Below are 15023 nucleotides of genomic sequence, written 5' to 3' on the forward strand. Positions count from 1 at the left end.
GGTTCTACCTTGACTCCCATCATAAGTTAGGATAAGTTCTACCTTGATTCCCTATATAGGTTATGATCGATTCTACCTTGAAATCCAACATAATTTACGATCATTTCTACTTTGATTCCCTACATAGTTTAGGATCGGTCCAACAATAAATTTTCAATGAAAAACCGGACCTTCTCTTTCAGCTGCGAAACAAGTTCGTAAATCTACTTCCTTAAACTCATGTAGCTATACCTATTTTTTTAGGTATGGAATCAACCCTAAGTTCACTACACAATCTAGCAACAAGTTATAAAGATTATGTTGATGTTGCAATTACGAACTTCAAAATATATGCATTATACTTCCTAATATAATATGTCAATACAAAACATTCACAATTATTGATATATTTTTCCTTCACACTCTGATCATAATAAGATGATCAAGTTTCAAATACTAGAGTTTCATGTATATAACCCCGCACGTTATGTTTTCAATCAAGACGTCTTGAAAGCAACAATATATAAATAAAGACAAGTCTGAAAATGCGGGGGTACTAAAATACACCACCAACTTTTTCTTAGGAAACCTGTATGGACTAAACTCAAATACGATTCCGAGAGTTACAACTTAATGAATCTCAATCAGGAATCATATAAAGAGTTTATATCTCTTTCTTTCACAATCAATAATGGAGACAAATCCGTGAATCTTATTATGCCGTGAGAGTAGTTGGACGATCCCAAAGATCAATCAAGTAGTATCCAACAATTCTGATGGAAGTATCTAGTTTTATTGATTTACGTACAACATGTGATATCTCAATTATAAAGATAAACAATATAAGACAGAAAAATAAATAACACAGACACTAGAAATTTTATTAAAGAGTGAATCGCAAATTCAGAAAAAACCTAGGGACCTTGTCCAGATTTGAACACCAAACTGTATTAAGCCGTTACAGATTTTATCCTACTATCAAAACTTCAGATTGGAATGTAGTTGAGACAAAATATACCGTCACAACGATTCAGTTACAGTCGCGCTCCTTACACCTCTTGAATCTCGCAAGACTCTACGCAATTGATTCCATTAGATGACGTCCTTTACACCCTCAGAGTTGCTTCAACTCAATTGAAGACTTTAAATCAATACGCATCTCATAAATAAGCATATAAGTGATTTCTGTTTTGATCAAATATCAAGGTGAGATAAAAATCTTTTGCAATAGACAAAGTCTAGCAAACCTCAAAATCTGGTACTTACGACTCCCATAGAGCAGTCTAGATTATTATTCACCTCACAAGTAATTCCTACTCCGATTTCAACAAATAATCGTTTATAGAGGAATATACCTGTGGAATCACAAATTCTGAGACTAAAAAACTTTGCGATTTCTATCTATCTCTCCTGTCGGAGCTAAAGGCTCAACAATCAGTAGCAATATCAGGATACACAAATTATCAAGATAAAGATAAGTAGACCTAACTTAACGAATCCTTAAGCGAAGTCTTTTTAATCGCTAAACCTAAAAAGGTTAAAAGGAGAGGATGACTCTAGTTTACAACTAGGACACACAAGAATAGTCTTGGGGATTCAAAGATCCCAGTTGCTTGAGGTTCTCCCTATATAAATTTTCAAAATCAAGGTTGTTTTAGATTTAAGCTAAGGTAGCTTTGGAATCAAGCAATCAATATCCACCGTTAGATGAATAACTTGACTCGAGATTAACATAACAAAATATACACTCTGGTTAGGATGAACCGTAACTGAACCGTGTACACCGATTTTTTCATGAAAGGTTAGCCGAAACTAGCCTGATGAACTATAAGCTTAATCATTTTCATATAACACTGTAAGACTTTAATCTTGAGTCAGAATCATAGGTTATAATGTGATCCAATATGTCTTATATGTGTTTTTAGAGAGTTTTTTGAATGTCGATTATACCGTCGAATTAATTCTGATGCATCTAAAATATTCGACATGGTAAGTACGTGTACTTGCTTCCAGTTCGTGAGTTATTTTGTCATGGTACGTGTACCGGGTTTGTATACTGTTAAAACAAAACGAGTTTAGGAGTCCACAAATTTTTTTTTCAGTATGCATACTAGGTATGTCTACCATCCTGAGTTCTCGAGCAACAAAACTTTTCGGGTTTGCATACTTGGTATGTGTACCAAAGGTCATTGCTGAACTATAGCTACGCCGGTACGTGTACTGGGTACATGTATTGCGGATCCAGAACTATAACAATTTGCACCATTATGTAAGTTGGTACATGTACCATCCTGTATTCAGATTTACAGTAGTTATATCTCTCTCTAATAATCAATTTGAAACATTCCTGAATAACATCAATGACACATATTACTGTTCAAGTCTATTTTCAAATGATAATCTTGAATCATAATTTAGGTCATAAATAATAAATTGTTCTTAACCAAATTCGTAAAGTATGAACAAATGTTCTTAAGCTTAGTCAACATATTTCAAGAATAATTAACAAGATAAACTTGATTCGAAATTTTTGTTATGCATGTAAAGTACAATTTAGCCATGCTACATTGTCTCATAGATAAAAAGATGAAAACTTGAGTAATAGGTGGTTCAGTATACACATACCTTTTGTTCATGAAGCTCTCCAAAAGTTTTGGTTGATCTTAGCCTTCAAACGGTAGAACAAAGTGATGTCTGGTACTCGATTACATACTTTTATCCTAATCCGAGACTTGACTAAATGTAGACTATAAATCAAGATATAGTTTTGATCAACTAAATTTGACAACATGCATGAGATAGCAACACTTGTGAGTTCTACCGGGCAATACTCCAACAAAGTCAAGTCATGTATTAGTAACTTCAAGTGGAAGGATGATGTCTTCATTGATGACGACACGTCTTCCGATTCTTCAGGTCTTTAGAGTAATACTTGTATGTCTCAATATTTCTATACTTCATGGTCTAACCGGATGAAGTTGAGTTTAGTAATCTAATCAAGCGACTTATGAGTTTTTATATTAAAATATGATAACAAACCTTGACATACCAACGCTTGGTGGGTTTAACCTAGAAATACTCTAATACGGATTTTCTCTTTTGAGCGTTGATGGTTCCCCGCCTTGGCACGACGAAGGTTCTTCCCTTTTAAGCAGTGGAGACTATCTTCCAGCAATGAAGGCTTTTCTCCTCTGAGTGATGAAAGCTCTTTGCCTCGAAGTGGTGGAAGCTCTCCGGATCGGAGTGATGAAGGCTCTCCGGGCCTACTCAGGATTCTTCTTGAATTAACATCTGTTTCTTCAAGATTTGAACTTCGTCATCCTTTCTTAGGCTTCATACAGTTTAAGTTCGCAAGCTCGTATGCATATATTAATAACAGACAACATTTATAGGCCTGAGTACCTCGACTAGGTTCGACATTTTGATAGAGTTACGATTTTGCTTGGATTACAAAAATTTTGATTTTACCCTTAGGTTATAAAATGATCGTTTTACCCTTGGTCCAAAAATCACCATTTACAATCACATAAATAACCATTTTTCCACAGAAGCACTAAACCACCAGATAATCCTTCTGGATTTAATGAAGAGATGATTCGGGTTTTCATACTGATTCAGGAGAAGCTTGCTTATCACTTGACTTAGTTTAGTTTCAGATACACAAAAAAAAGGGTATTTACAAAAACAATCACACTTCCTTAATCCGGTTTACAAAACCATCACATTGTTACAATCATTTTTCAGAATGATCACTGCACCGTTAGTTTCAGACTTATTGACATCATGTCCCACAAATCAGAGTTAAGTTAGTGGGGGAATTACCTGTTTATCCCCGTTGTTGTTCATGTAACTCCATTAATAAATGTTGGAGGTGGTGGTGATGGTGGTGGTTGCTGGTGGTGGTTCCCCTACTGCTGCAGTTGTTTTCCGATGAACGCATTCAGGATCGTTACATGGAACCGTATCTTCAGTCCACATTCAGGATCGTTATATCACATTTACTAAAAGGGTTCACTGCTCCATTTCTTGGGTATAGCTGCCACCACCACCACCACTTTATCACCATCATCTCATTCATTTCAACAATGGAAAAAGGGTATTTAGGACCAAAACATGACTGTTTTTTTCCAAACAGTTAACTCGGATGGAAACAGATGGAAAAAGACTCTTTTGTCAACACTAATTAAAAGTGTGATGATTTTGTGAAACAAATTACGAGACAGTGACCATTCTGAAAAACACTCAAAAAACAATGTCAGAGCTTTGAGCTTGATTAAGTCGCTTAAGTGATTTATGGTATAAGAGGATTTAAATTCTTGTACCTTCCAAGATATGATTTTCATTAATTCAAAGTCGAAAAAACAAATGTATGATTTGTAAAATAAGAGATAAATACAATACAATGGAGTATATGTAGTGTGAATGAGTGCAAAGTGGAGTTTAAGCTTAATGAATAATGCAATGATTATGAAGGAAATAAGTAAAATGAGAAAATTGTTTAAGCGGTATATGTAAAGAAAAAATATTATTTTTATGAGATTGAAAAAGATGAATGTAGTAGTTACTTGAAACTCCTTTTATGTGATGGAAGCTTACTCATCTCCAATTGTGACCATGTGAGTTGTTGAAGAGGCTGTGTTGTTACCAGAGAATGGTATTAGGAGGAGATAACACATTCTAAAAAAGTGCAAGAGGAGGTTCATCATCAGCTCTGAGTATTTTACCAAGTCTAATATATTCAGCATTTTCAGAACCATCCTTTTTGAGCAAGAAATCCAAATTAATGGCAACACCATGTTTATTTGGTGGGACGAAAACCATTATCTTGACAAATTTCTTTGAGTCTTTTTTGCAACAGGTCGAAGTATAGATTGTTTTCCTGGATATTACTAACTTTGCGAAAGAAATATGGCTTCTCATGCGCTTTAGCTAGGTACTTAGCAGCATCTCTACGGGCACCCTTCGAGTGGCTGATGACATAATGGTCGGTACATATGCAGCTTGGTTATCTTTCATAGAAGAATTTGATCCATCGAGAAACCCCCGTATTAGTGATGGCTTAGACTCCTCTTTGCAATGGTAACGAGAGATCAACGTTTACACAAACCTTAACATGATCACTTCCAACTAGAATGACTTCTTTTGTTTTTTTTTTTCCTTTCTAAATTGCATGTTTTGGTTCAATGCCAGTTACTTCTCCCAAAACTACTCCCATCTTAGTTACAACAGCTACGTTCATATGTTCTGGTAGAAGATACTTGAGTTGAATCCAAAATTGTTTAAATCCCCAATGTTTCTCAGTATAAATCATATCTAGTATATAGTCATGCACAACAAGCATATATTCATTGACACTCCATGGTCTTTCCTCTACTACTTTGTTTAATAAGGACCAGTTACTGAACTTGAATATCATAATATTTGGATCTATTTCAACTATTTTGATATCCTCAGGAGACATGAAAGGCCAAGTGAAATTGATAAACATTAACCTCTCAACATTTTGGTGACTTATTCTTCATTCAATGATGAATTTTCCAATAACTCTAGCTTCCCAGTTTGAGTCTTCTTCTTCTTCATTGTTGTCGTATTGCTGAACAACTACGACTTCATTTGTATCACCTAACTCTAGTGTTGCCTTCTTAAACTTGTTAACCAAATCATCCACTTGGCTTGAGCTTGGATTTTCAGCTACCATGTAACCGAAGGAATTAGGGTTTATGATGTTGCAATGAAAGAGATAAGAGTTATTAACAAAAGATATACTATGATTAGGCGCGAGGAAGAAGATATGATATAAGTGTTTGCAAATATTCAGGATAAATAGAAAGAAACTGATTGATATCATGTCTCCCCTAAAAAGGAAAGTACTAAATCTATCTATTGACCAACCCAGTAAAAAAAGGAAAGAGACTTTGTGTTTATAACTAATTTTTCGAAATTTGAAATTTATTGAATTGATTGGAACACGGGATACATCAAGACCGTAACTGAACGAGTTGAACTTGGACCAACTCTTCTCACCCCTAACACCATTGATACTTTCTAGAAAATACTTGTAAACATACTCAGCAAACGCCGTGATCACAACGAATAAACAGGCAAACACCATTTAAAATGAAGCAAACTGCATACACATATTGGATAATCAAACGAAGTTAGTTACACATAACGAGAAATCATAAAGAACAGGTGAAAAACAAGTAAAACAAATTTTCAAAATGTTAAATCAAAGAAATAGAAAGATAACAACAAAAGAACAAGATGATATCCAGTAAGAATATGTATAAAATGAAAAACATGTTGTAGGGCCTACGGCCCATAGATGTGCGGTCTAACTAGATACCAAGGGTTTACCTTTACATGTATATAAAGGATATGATATCCATATCCATGTAACCTGATTATTCTATTGAATATAATTCCCTCTCTTTCTCTGCCTTTTTGTCTTCTTCTCTATACTGCAACACGTTATCAACATGACTCTTTCAACTGTGCAAATTTTTTAATCGTTCGAGAACTGCGATGGATTAATTCTTTAATTCTTTAATGTTATGGATGCGTTACCAGGTATTTCTTTTTAACAAAATAATTTCGTTTTCATAGTATTTTCTAGGGTTCAACGAATATATGATTATCAAACATAGATATTTCACCGTTTGATTTTCATGAAATTGGTATATGTTCAACCAAATAGTGTATTACATACTCCATATATATTTCAATCAAATCGGAATACGATGCAATCTTCAAAACCTGATTTTAATGAAACTATCTATGTTCAGAAAAACCCTAGTTTATAACAGCGCAATAATACTTAATTTTTTAGAGTTACAACCGTCGGATTATTCTGTATTTCTATTTTTCTTTACATATTGTCCTTATTGGCACACTGTAAAAATTTCATAAAGATTCAACCATGGGAAGTACTCCAAAGTACGTGATATTTCCTGTTGTGTCCACAAAAACTAATTCAAAAAGTCATACGGTGTCCTGAATATATTTTTATCTAAACGTTGGATGTCTTTGAAATTTTAGTATGTTTGTCGCAACATTATTATTAATCTACTGTGAAAAATTCATTGTCGTTGGATATGTTTACAATTGGTTTCTGATCACCACAGTTGGATGATGAAATTTCTAATTTTAGGGTTAACAATATATTTGAGCCTCTATGATAGTAGTTTCAAGTTTATTATAAATGGGCCTAAATAATTCATATATAATGGACCATATATGTGTACTTTTGTTAACCATGACCTAGTCAACCCAATGGACTGGGCCTTGACCAAACCGTTTATCGGGTTTTGACTAAACCAACTCGATTAAAATTTGACCTTTTGGACTCAGAAGTACTTGAGCGCCATTAAGGATCCTATGATACAGAAGTCATTTGTGTTTACAAGGACTTTACAAAAGGTGACATGAGTCAGAAAAATCTTTCTATTTTTTTCTTTTCAACTTCATCCGTTATTCTAAAGTAACAATAAATGCTGAAGTATGTTCACAAGAGATTCACGGTCTTTAGTAAGCTATTCAACCCGATGTAAGTGGTTGGGAAGCATGTAAGATTCTATTAAACAACAATGTTTACATTGGGATAAAGAAATTTCTCAACTTGAGGTAACTGCGCCATGGATAAATATGGAAAGAACCTCGAAGAACAGAGGGTTAGACGTGCTAAATCATACCATATTGGTATTCTATAACATGTGAAAGAGTTGGAAATGAACTTCGTTATAGGTATTGGTATATGCAATGTAATGCATGTACCATAGTATCAACAAATTTCTAGAGGAGATCATGCTTTAGACACCAACTTTAATGACAATAAGAACTTTGTCTGGCCAATTGACTATTTACTAGAACTAGATCCAATGTCTGCGCTTATGGAATGAGTACATCATTCCGGCGAGACATAAATTCTCTAAAGCATGCACTTGAGATATATCTGGATGAAAAACATATCATCCCTCCTGAAACATAATATGTATTCACTCTAAAGTACTTAAGTTGAATCCCACTTTTGTTAAGCAATAAGGCCACACCACTTATTAAATCCATCAAGACTTAATGTCTAACTCATAGTGGTTTTTTCTCCCACTAGTTTAAGGAATATACACCAGTTTTTGACCTAATTCCCTATAATGTTACTACGATGATTGGATCATCGAGCGAAGCACTGCTAAAAATTTGTTTTCAAGATATAACAAAGACGTCACAAATTCTCTACATGTACCGAGAGATAATCACACGCTATTACAAGTGGATATCACATGGAAACCATAGTAATGAAAATAAAATTGATTGCATCTTTTATTGTCTTTAATGAATATGAAAGGAAGCATATTCTTAGAGAAATTTTATGAGTCAATTTGGTGAAATGTAAATCACTAGTGTTTGGATTACTGAATCTATATTGACCCAGAAAATGAAATATTGGGTATTGACTCATACAGGCTTTGGCATAACCATAAAGCCATTTTGGCTGTGACATGGTGATCATTTTGAAATGGCTCATACGTACATCACTTTATTTGAGTAAACGAGACAACGGGAAAACGATTGACATAATGCGAAGTGACGGCATATCTCTCAATAAGTGTTTTCTAAAGTACTAGATGCATAACCCCCATTCTCATTATGCTTTTAAATAAGAAAGCATATCACTTATTTTACAAAGCCTTTAGTAAAACAGGATCGAGACCATCCTAAGATGCAAATAGTAAACAATCCATATTACAAAGAAAACAAGGTGATATTTAGAAAAATATCCATACATAATGCAGACCATTAAAGTGACTTATGGCTCTGGTGGATGTTTTGACATTTTGGACTAGTTATAATTCCCAATAAATTTTGCGTTTGGAAAACTACTGGCACATATTATACATGTAAGGGAACACCACCCCTAGTAAATGCTAGCGAGTGTACATCAAAAGGATTTGATGAATATTGCATGTTTAATAGGATTAATGTAAAGCATCTTATACCCAATGGTCTCTCACAGACTACCATCAAATTTTACATATGATGTCTAAGGAATAGTGCGTACCAACTTACCTTTTATTGCTTCGGGGATATGCAATATTACACGCATATTTACTTTAATCGTTTTTGGAACCCAATATTAGTCAAACCTTTTATGCGTACCAGTTGCTAACTGGATTTAAGCATGACATTGATGTTCTTACGCTTTTTTGGTTGCACTACACATGTGCCATTACGACTCCACATCATACTATGATGGGTCTCTAAAACTGTTAAGTAGTTATATTGGAAATGAGTTCTCAACAATTATCCGCATTTTAAAACTTTTTGCAGGAGATCTCTTACCACTAGATTTGTGGGTTGTCATTTTAATGAGATAGTTTTCCCGTCGTTAGGGGGAGATAAGAAAAAGTATTTTATGAGGGATCGACAAGAATTATCGTGGTGTGTTCCCACTGTGTCTCATATTCATTCTTGTACTCCACAAATGTAAATGTGAAGTGACATATTATAATGGATTTTCAGAATGTACACCGATGTCGCTAAAGTGATGAGATCACACATACCAGCTGCAAATCTACCTGCAAAGTTACAAATCCTCAATAAGGGATTTACACCATAGACTAAGGTGTTGCAAATACTCCATAAAATAAGTTGGAGAGACCACTTGGTTCGATCAATCCTCACCTAGGAAGGAAGTGGGTGAGTAAGGCACAACTTACTTATATCATCAAAAATCATCTCATAAGATTGTCTCTGAATATGTCTATGAATCAAACTGGAGGATGCTACGAAGTTTAATGATTCTGGAGAAGAATGATATCCCAAGTGAATTATTAAAATGTGCACGAGTGAATGAAAAGATCATGCAAGCATATTGATGATTAATTTCATATATAATTGCTTAAGGAAATAGAGCAAGATGAGATTGAACCAAGCTTCTTGTTTCTTAATGTCAACGAAGATCATATTTGGGATTATACAATCCATGTAGCACTTGGTTCTTTGAAAAATATACAAGTATTTGGCCTGGTAGTGCTAACCAACCAAGTGTAAAGCCTATTGGACATACATGATTAACTTTTCACAAAGCATAATGAGAAGAAAACAGTCTTAAAGTATAAAGACTCGCCTTGTGGCGCGAGGTTTCTCACAAAGTCTTGGAATTGTTCTCTTGTAATGAACATTATAGCATTCCGCTACTTAATTAGCTTCGTAATTTCAAAAGGACTTGAAATGCAGCATATGTATGTGGTTGTTACATATCTCTGAAAGAATCAAGAGATAACAGATATTTACAAAAGTACTTGATAGCCTTTTGTTGCCCAAATCAAGTGATTGTAAACCACAGAATGCGTTTACAGTTAGATAGAATGTTCACTTATAGATTGAAGCAATCATGGGATGTGGTATACCCCGTGACCCGTCTAAGTGGCTATTTGATTTGGAGGGGATAGACAAGTAATTTTTCCTTGCGTATTCACAAGAAAAATCTTAATTTTGAATTATATCTATCTATGTCGATAGTACATACATGATGGGTACTCTTGATGTAACAATAGACCTTAAAAGCTATTTGAAATTCGAGTTTGAGATGAAAAATCTGGGAAGCTCGACCGAATTATGAGCTTGTGGTATATTATTTCACTAGTTTGCATATGTCTAAAGTTGTCAGACAATTTAACAAAGACATGCATCCTGATAGCACTCCCATGATTAGTCGAGGTTCAAATGTAAGTAAGTGACCATTTCGTCTAAAGGAAGATGACGGAGATGTGTTGGGAGATGAAATTCGACACATTGATGTACTTAGTATAATAATGTACTGATTAAATTTTACATCCTCATGGAACTTGTTAGCCAGATATAACTCACGCCAACGCAACATCACTGGAATGGTATAACGAACATAATCATATACTTAAAAATAACCACTGACATGAGTTTGTTTTATCCCAACAAAGACATAAAAAGGGAATGCTAAAGGAACTGCAATCCAAAGGTTGTTGATTATGAAGGAACAATAATCTCTTCTCCAACGAAAGTAATCAGGGGGAGATATGGTAAATTATTTTCTAAGTCATTACCGATATTCAGTTTCGAAAAGTACGTGACTAAATGAATTGTCTGGAACAACTCTGAAAGTAATCAGGTGGAGATGCCGACATCAGGGGGAGGATCCAAGGATATGATGTCAACAATATTTTACTTCGGAATTGAAGTTGTGTTGTACTTTTTTCCTTCACCGAGGTCACTTTTTCCCATATTGTTTTGTTACTCGGCAAGGTTTTTAATGAGGCAACAACAAACACCGGGAAGTAATTTCCCAACTAAGGTTTTTTTTTATTTCCCATGACGATTTTCTGTCTTAAGAGTTGTGAAGCAACTAATCAACTTCAACGGAGCAAAGTGATCATCTGCAATGAATCACCTTTACTTGCATCTTCCACGTTGTACTCTTTTCCCTTCGTCAAGGTTTTGTCCCACTGGGTTTTCCTTGTCAAGGTTTTAATGAGGCAACATATTCGAGCCCAACTATGTTCTAGGTTTGCTTAATATCGTACTCTTTTTCTTTAAGTTCAGGTTTTGTCCCTTTGGGTTTTCCTGACGAAGTTTTAACGAAGCAATTAATTTAGACTCGTCGATCTTTGAAGATCGTATTGCATGTGATGAACTACATGTAAAGTACGAGACAACATGTGAAGTACTACATGTGAAGAGTTGTACCAAGGTTTTGTCCCACTGGGTTTTTCCTTGTCAAAGTTTTAATGAGGCAATTGATTTCGGCACAAGTCATCAAGGAGAGAACGACATTTGAAGAAATACATTCGAAGCACTATATGTGAAGCATTGCATATAAAGTTCTATTGAACCATACAAGGAAGAGTGTTGTAGGGCATACGACCCATATATGTGCGGTCCAACTAAATATCTTGGGTTTACCTTTACATATTTATAAAGAATATGATATTGAATAGAAATCCCTCTCTTTCTGTCTCTTCGTTTTTTTCTGTATGATTCTGCTGCAACAAAACATGATTAGAAAGCGGATATAGTAAAAATCTTAAAAGTTTTCTACTGAGTTGACTCAATGAGGCCGCCCGATCCTTAGAGAAGAGAGAATGAATGGTAAGATATTTTACAACAACATACTTCCATTAAACAAAACAAAATAAAGTCTTCTCCTTCCTTCACGTACCTTTCAAAGTTGTCGTTTTTTTTTCTCCCCTTCCCCGCCGTAACTCCAACCTTTCATTTTTCGATTCTAAATTTCAGAATTCACACACAAACCCTAATAATTAATTTCTCAAGTTCATGGTTGGTTTCAAAATTAGGGCAAATTGGTCCTCATTCGAAGGACCTTTGCCGTTGATGAACACAGACTAACTTTGATCAATTGATCGGAGAAATTGAAATTAGGGGTTTTGGGTTTTTTATTTGATTTTTTTGATGGAAATTATTCGCCCTTGTACTTGTAATGGAAGAAACCAGAACGGGTCTGGAATTTGTGGATTATGTGGAAATCTTGGAATGGTTTCGAGCAGAGGATCGTCGTCATCGCGTTCGTATGTTGGAGGAATGACTGGTGGTGGAGATGAAAGAAGATACGAAAGTAGAGAAAGTTGGATTTATTATTATATACCAAGATTGATTGTTGCTGCACTTTCTGGAGCTCTTACTGGCTTATTTGCTCTTGGTAAATTAACCTATTTTAACCCCTTGTTTACTCCTATCTTTTTTTTTTGTCATTAGCATCCATTTGTTCCTGATTGACTGGAGTTTGGAATTTCTTAGTTTTATTTATCACTAAGAAGAATGGATTGGGTAACTTTGAACTGATTCATTGGAACTAGTGAACCAATTGCTTTAATGGTAGAAGATTATATATCATATGGCTGCACTTTCCTAAGTGTGAAAATGAGATGATACGATGTTTTTTCATATATGTTGCTAAGTTTAGGACCTAAACAAGGAATTTGACAATTTTGTTGTCAATTGTCGTTATTTGTTATCATTTCACCCATTTTGGTTGAATGCAGTGTGGACTAGTTGAGTTATTACTTGTCCTTTTTTGAGGCCTATTGTTTGCTTGCATTTATCCTCAATGTGTTCCTAATTTTCAAATTGATATACATCTTAGGAACCCTTCAGCTTAAACTTGTAGAGGACCAGAGTAGCTTCCTATATGAAGAAGAAAATGAAGTTATATAGTTAACTAGCAGCATACATGGAAGCAAGGGTTTTAGAGACTGCTTACCTCCTGTTCATGTGTTATTGGGGCGCATTACTCATCATTTATGTATTCACTGAAGCCAGTATAGAGATTAATGAATTTGTTGTTGTTTCATTAAGCTATTTAGGAGGTTTTACTCAGCGAAGATGTGTGTGTGTGTGTGTGTTTCTTTTTTTTCAGCTTCTTATTGTAATCTCTTTGTATGGTTCATCAGCTGGAGCTTTTACAGGTGCAATTACTGGTGCATTAGCAGGTCGTGCTTCTGATAGTGGTGTTCTTCGTGGAGCTGGTCTAGGAGCTGTTGCTGGAGCCATCCTCTCTGTTGAGGTATTAGAAGCATCACGTGCATACTGGTGTTCAGAACGATCCGGTTCCCGGACCTCATCATCCATGGTTAGTAGACAAAGCTGAAGTACATTACCAGTGTCCTGGCACTTCTCACAAACTTTTGTGTAGCTTTGTACACATACATATTGGTTAACAATAGCTGTTTAGACTTCTTCCTAACGTCAAATGTTATAGGTGTTGATATAAATATCAAATTCTCTGCTATCTTTTTCAGGCAGATTTCATAGAGGAACTACTCCATGGCCGTTTTGCACACCAACAGTTTGCACCAATGTTCACAGCCTATCGCTTGCAGGTTGTATTTTCTTGCCCAGCTAAACTTTTGAATGGATGATTGTCTCCCTGTGTAGCTGGAATATGCTCACTTTTTACCTGAATTTTGATGAAATGATCAGGTAAGCATCGGCAACGTAAGATATGATCAGATGTATGATGTTCCTAATGAAGTTGCATCAAAGGGTTTGTCTGCCGATTCTATGAAAAAGCTCTCGTACCACGTGGTAAAAGATGAAAAGAGAGGCACCAGTGATAGCGTCTGCTGCGCGATTTGCTTGCAGGTAGAATAAAATTAGAATTACATGGTTCGAGAAAAACAGTTCTTATGTGTTATGTGTTAGAACGAAAATCTCCTTTTAACTCCTTTTGTTATTATTGATTCTTAGGGTTTTTTCAATTTTTAGTGCTCTTTTTATATCTGGGTTTGGCATCTATCTTATTTGCAGGAAATTGAAGTGGGAGATACTGTGAGATGTCTACAGCGATGCCGGCACACGTTTCATTTGGCATGTGTGGATAGATGGTTCCTTGGCCATGGCTCATGCCCAGTGTGCAGACAAGATGTAACTTTGTAATCTCCGTTTTTTTGTGTGGTTGAATACGGAGTGGGACATGGGTGCGGGTAATTATTCTGTTTTGTTCCTATGGTATCTCTTCCACTGCTACATGTTTAACTAGTATGTATCGCCACATGTAAAATGTATATATTCTCGTGTAATCTGTACACGTCTATATTAGTGAAGTTTGTGTCATCAATTCAATAGAAAGTATAGCTACTTCTTTGTGTACACTTATTTTGTACTAGAACCATATCAGTGAAGCTTGTGTTGTAAATTCAGTAGAAAGATAGCTACGCCTGTGTACACTTATTTTGTACTAAACCGTAACAAACACTTGTTGGCTGATATTTTATGAAAATCAAAGGTGAATGATTTCTTAACCTAAAACCAAATGCTTATTTTTGCAGGGCAACTGAAATATTGCCTTAAATTAGTGCACCTTATTTACTAAGCCGGACTGTCAGTTTTCATCAGTTTTCAGTGTTTTGTTTTTGGGCTTTTAGTTGTCATAAATGGATGTTCATTGGTATTATTGCGAGAGTAAAAAACAGTGATAGGGGCAGAGCTGCAGTTTTAATTTCTCTCTTAAATCAATATTTAGGTGTTCTTGGTATTAGGATTTAGATTACTTTATG

At 35.1% G+C, this 15023-nt stretch overlaps 1 protein-coding gene across 2 annotated transcripts; it reads left to right on the forward strand.

The window, feature by feature from the left end:
- The first annotated feature begins 12144 nt into the window (after positions 1–12144).
- LOC113275925 (NEP1-interacting protein-like 2) lies at positions 12145–14746 on the forward strand. 2 transcript variants are annotated; one of them, XM_026525511.1, is made up of 5 exons: positions 12145–12667; positions 13434–13597; positions 13767–13847; positions 13948–14109; positions 14275–14746. In XM_026525511.1, exons 1-5 carry the CDS (start codon positions 12421–12423, stop codon positions 14401–14403), a joined length of 783 nt encoding a protein of 260 aa, XP_026381296.1. In that variant the 5' UTR covers positions 12145–12420; the 3' UTR covers positions 14404–14746. The 2 variants fall into 2 exon arrangements, with proteins under 2 accessions (XP_026381296.1, XP_026381295.1); XM_026525510.1 differs by having other exon boundaries at positions 12151–12667; positions 13419–13597.
- The last annotated feature ends 277 nt before the right edge of the window (positions 14747–15023 follow it).

This window comes from Papaver somniferum, chromosome 4, assembly GCF_003573695.1.
Source record: "Papaver somniferum cultivar HN1 chromosome 4, ASM357369v1, whole genome shotgun sequence".
NCBI classification, from domain to species: domain Eukaryota; kingdom Viridiplantae; phylum Streptophyta; class Magnoliopsida; order Ranunculales; family Papaveraceae; genus Papaver; species Papaver somniferum.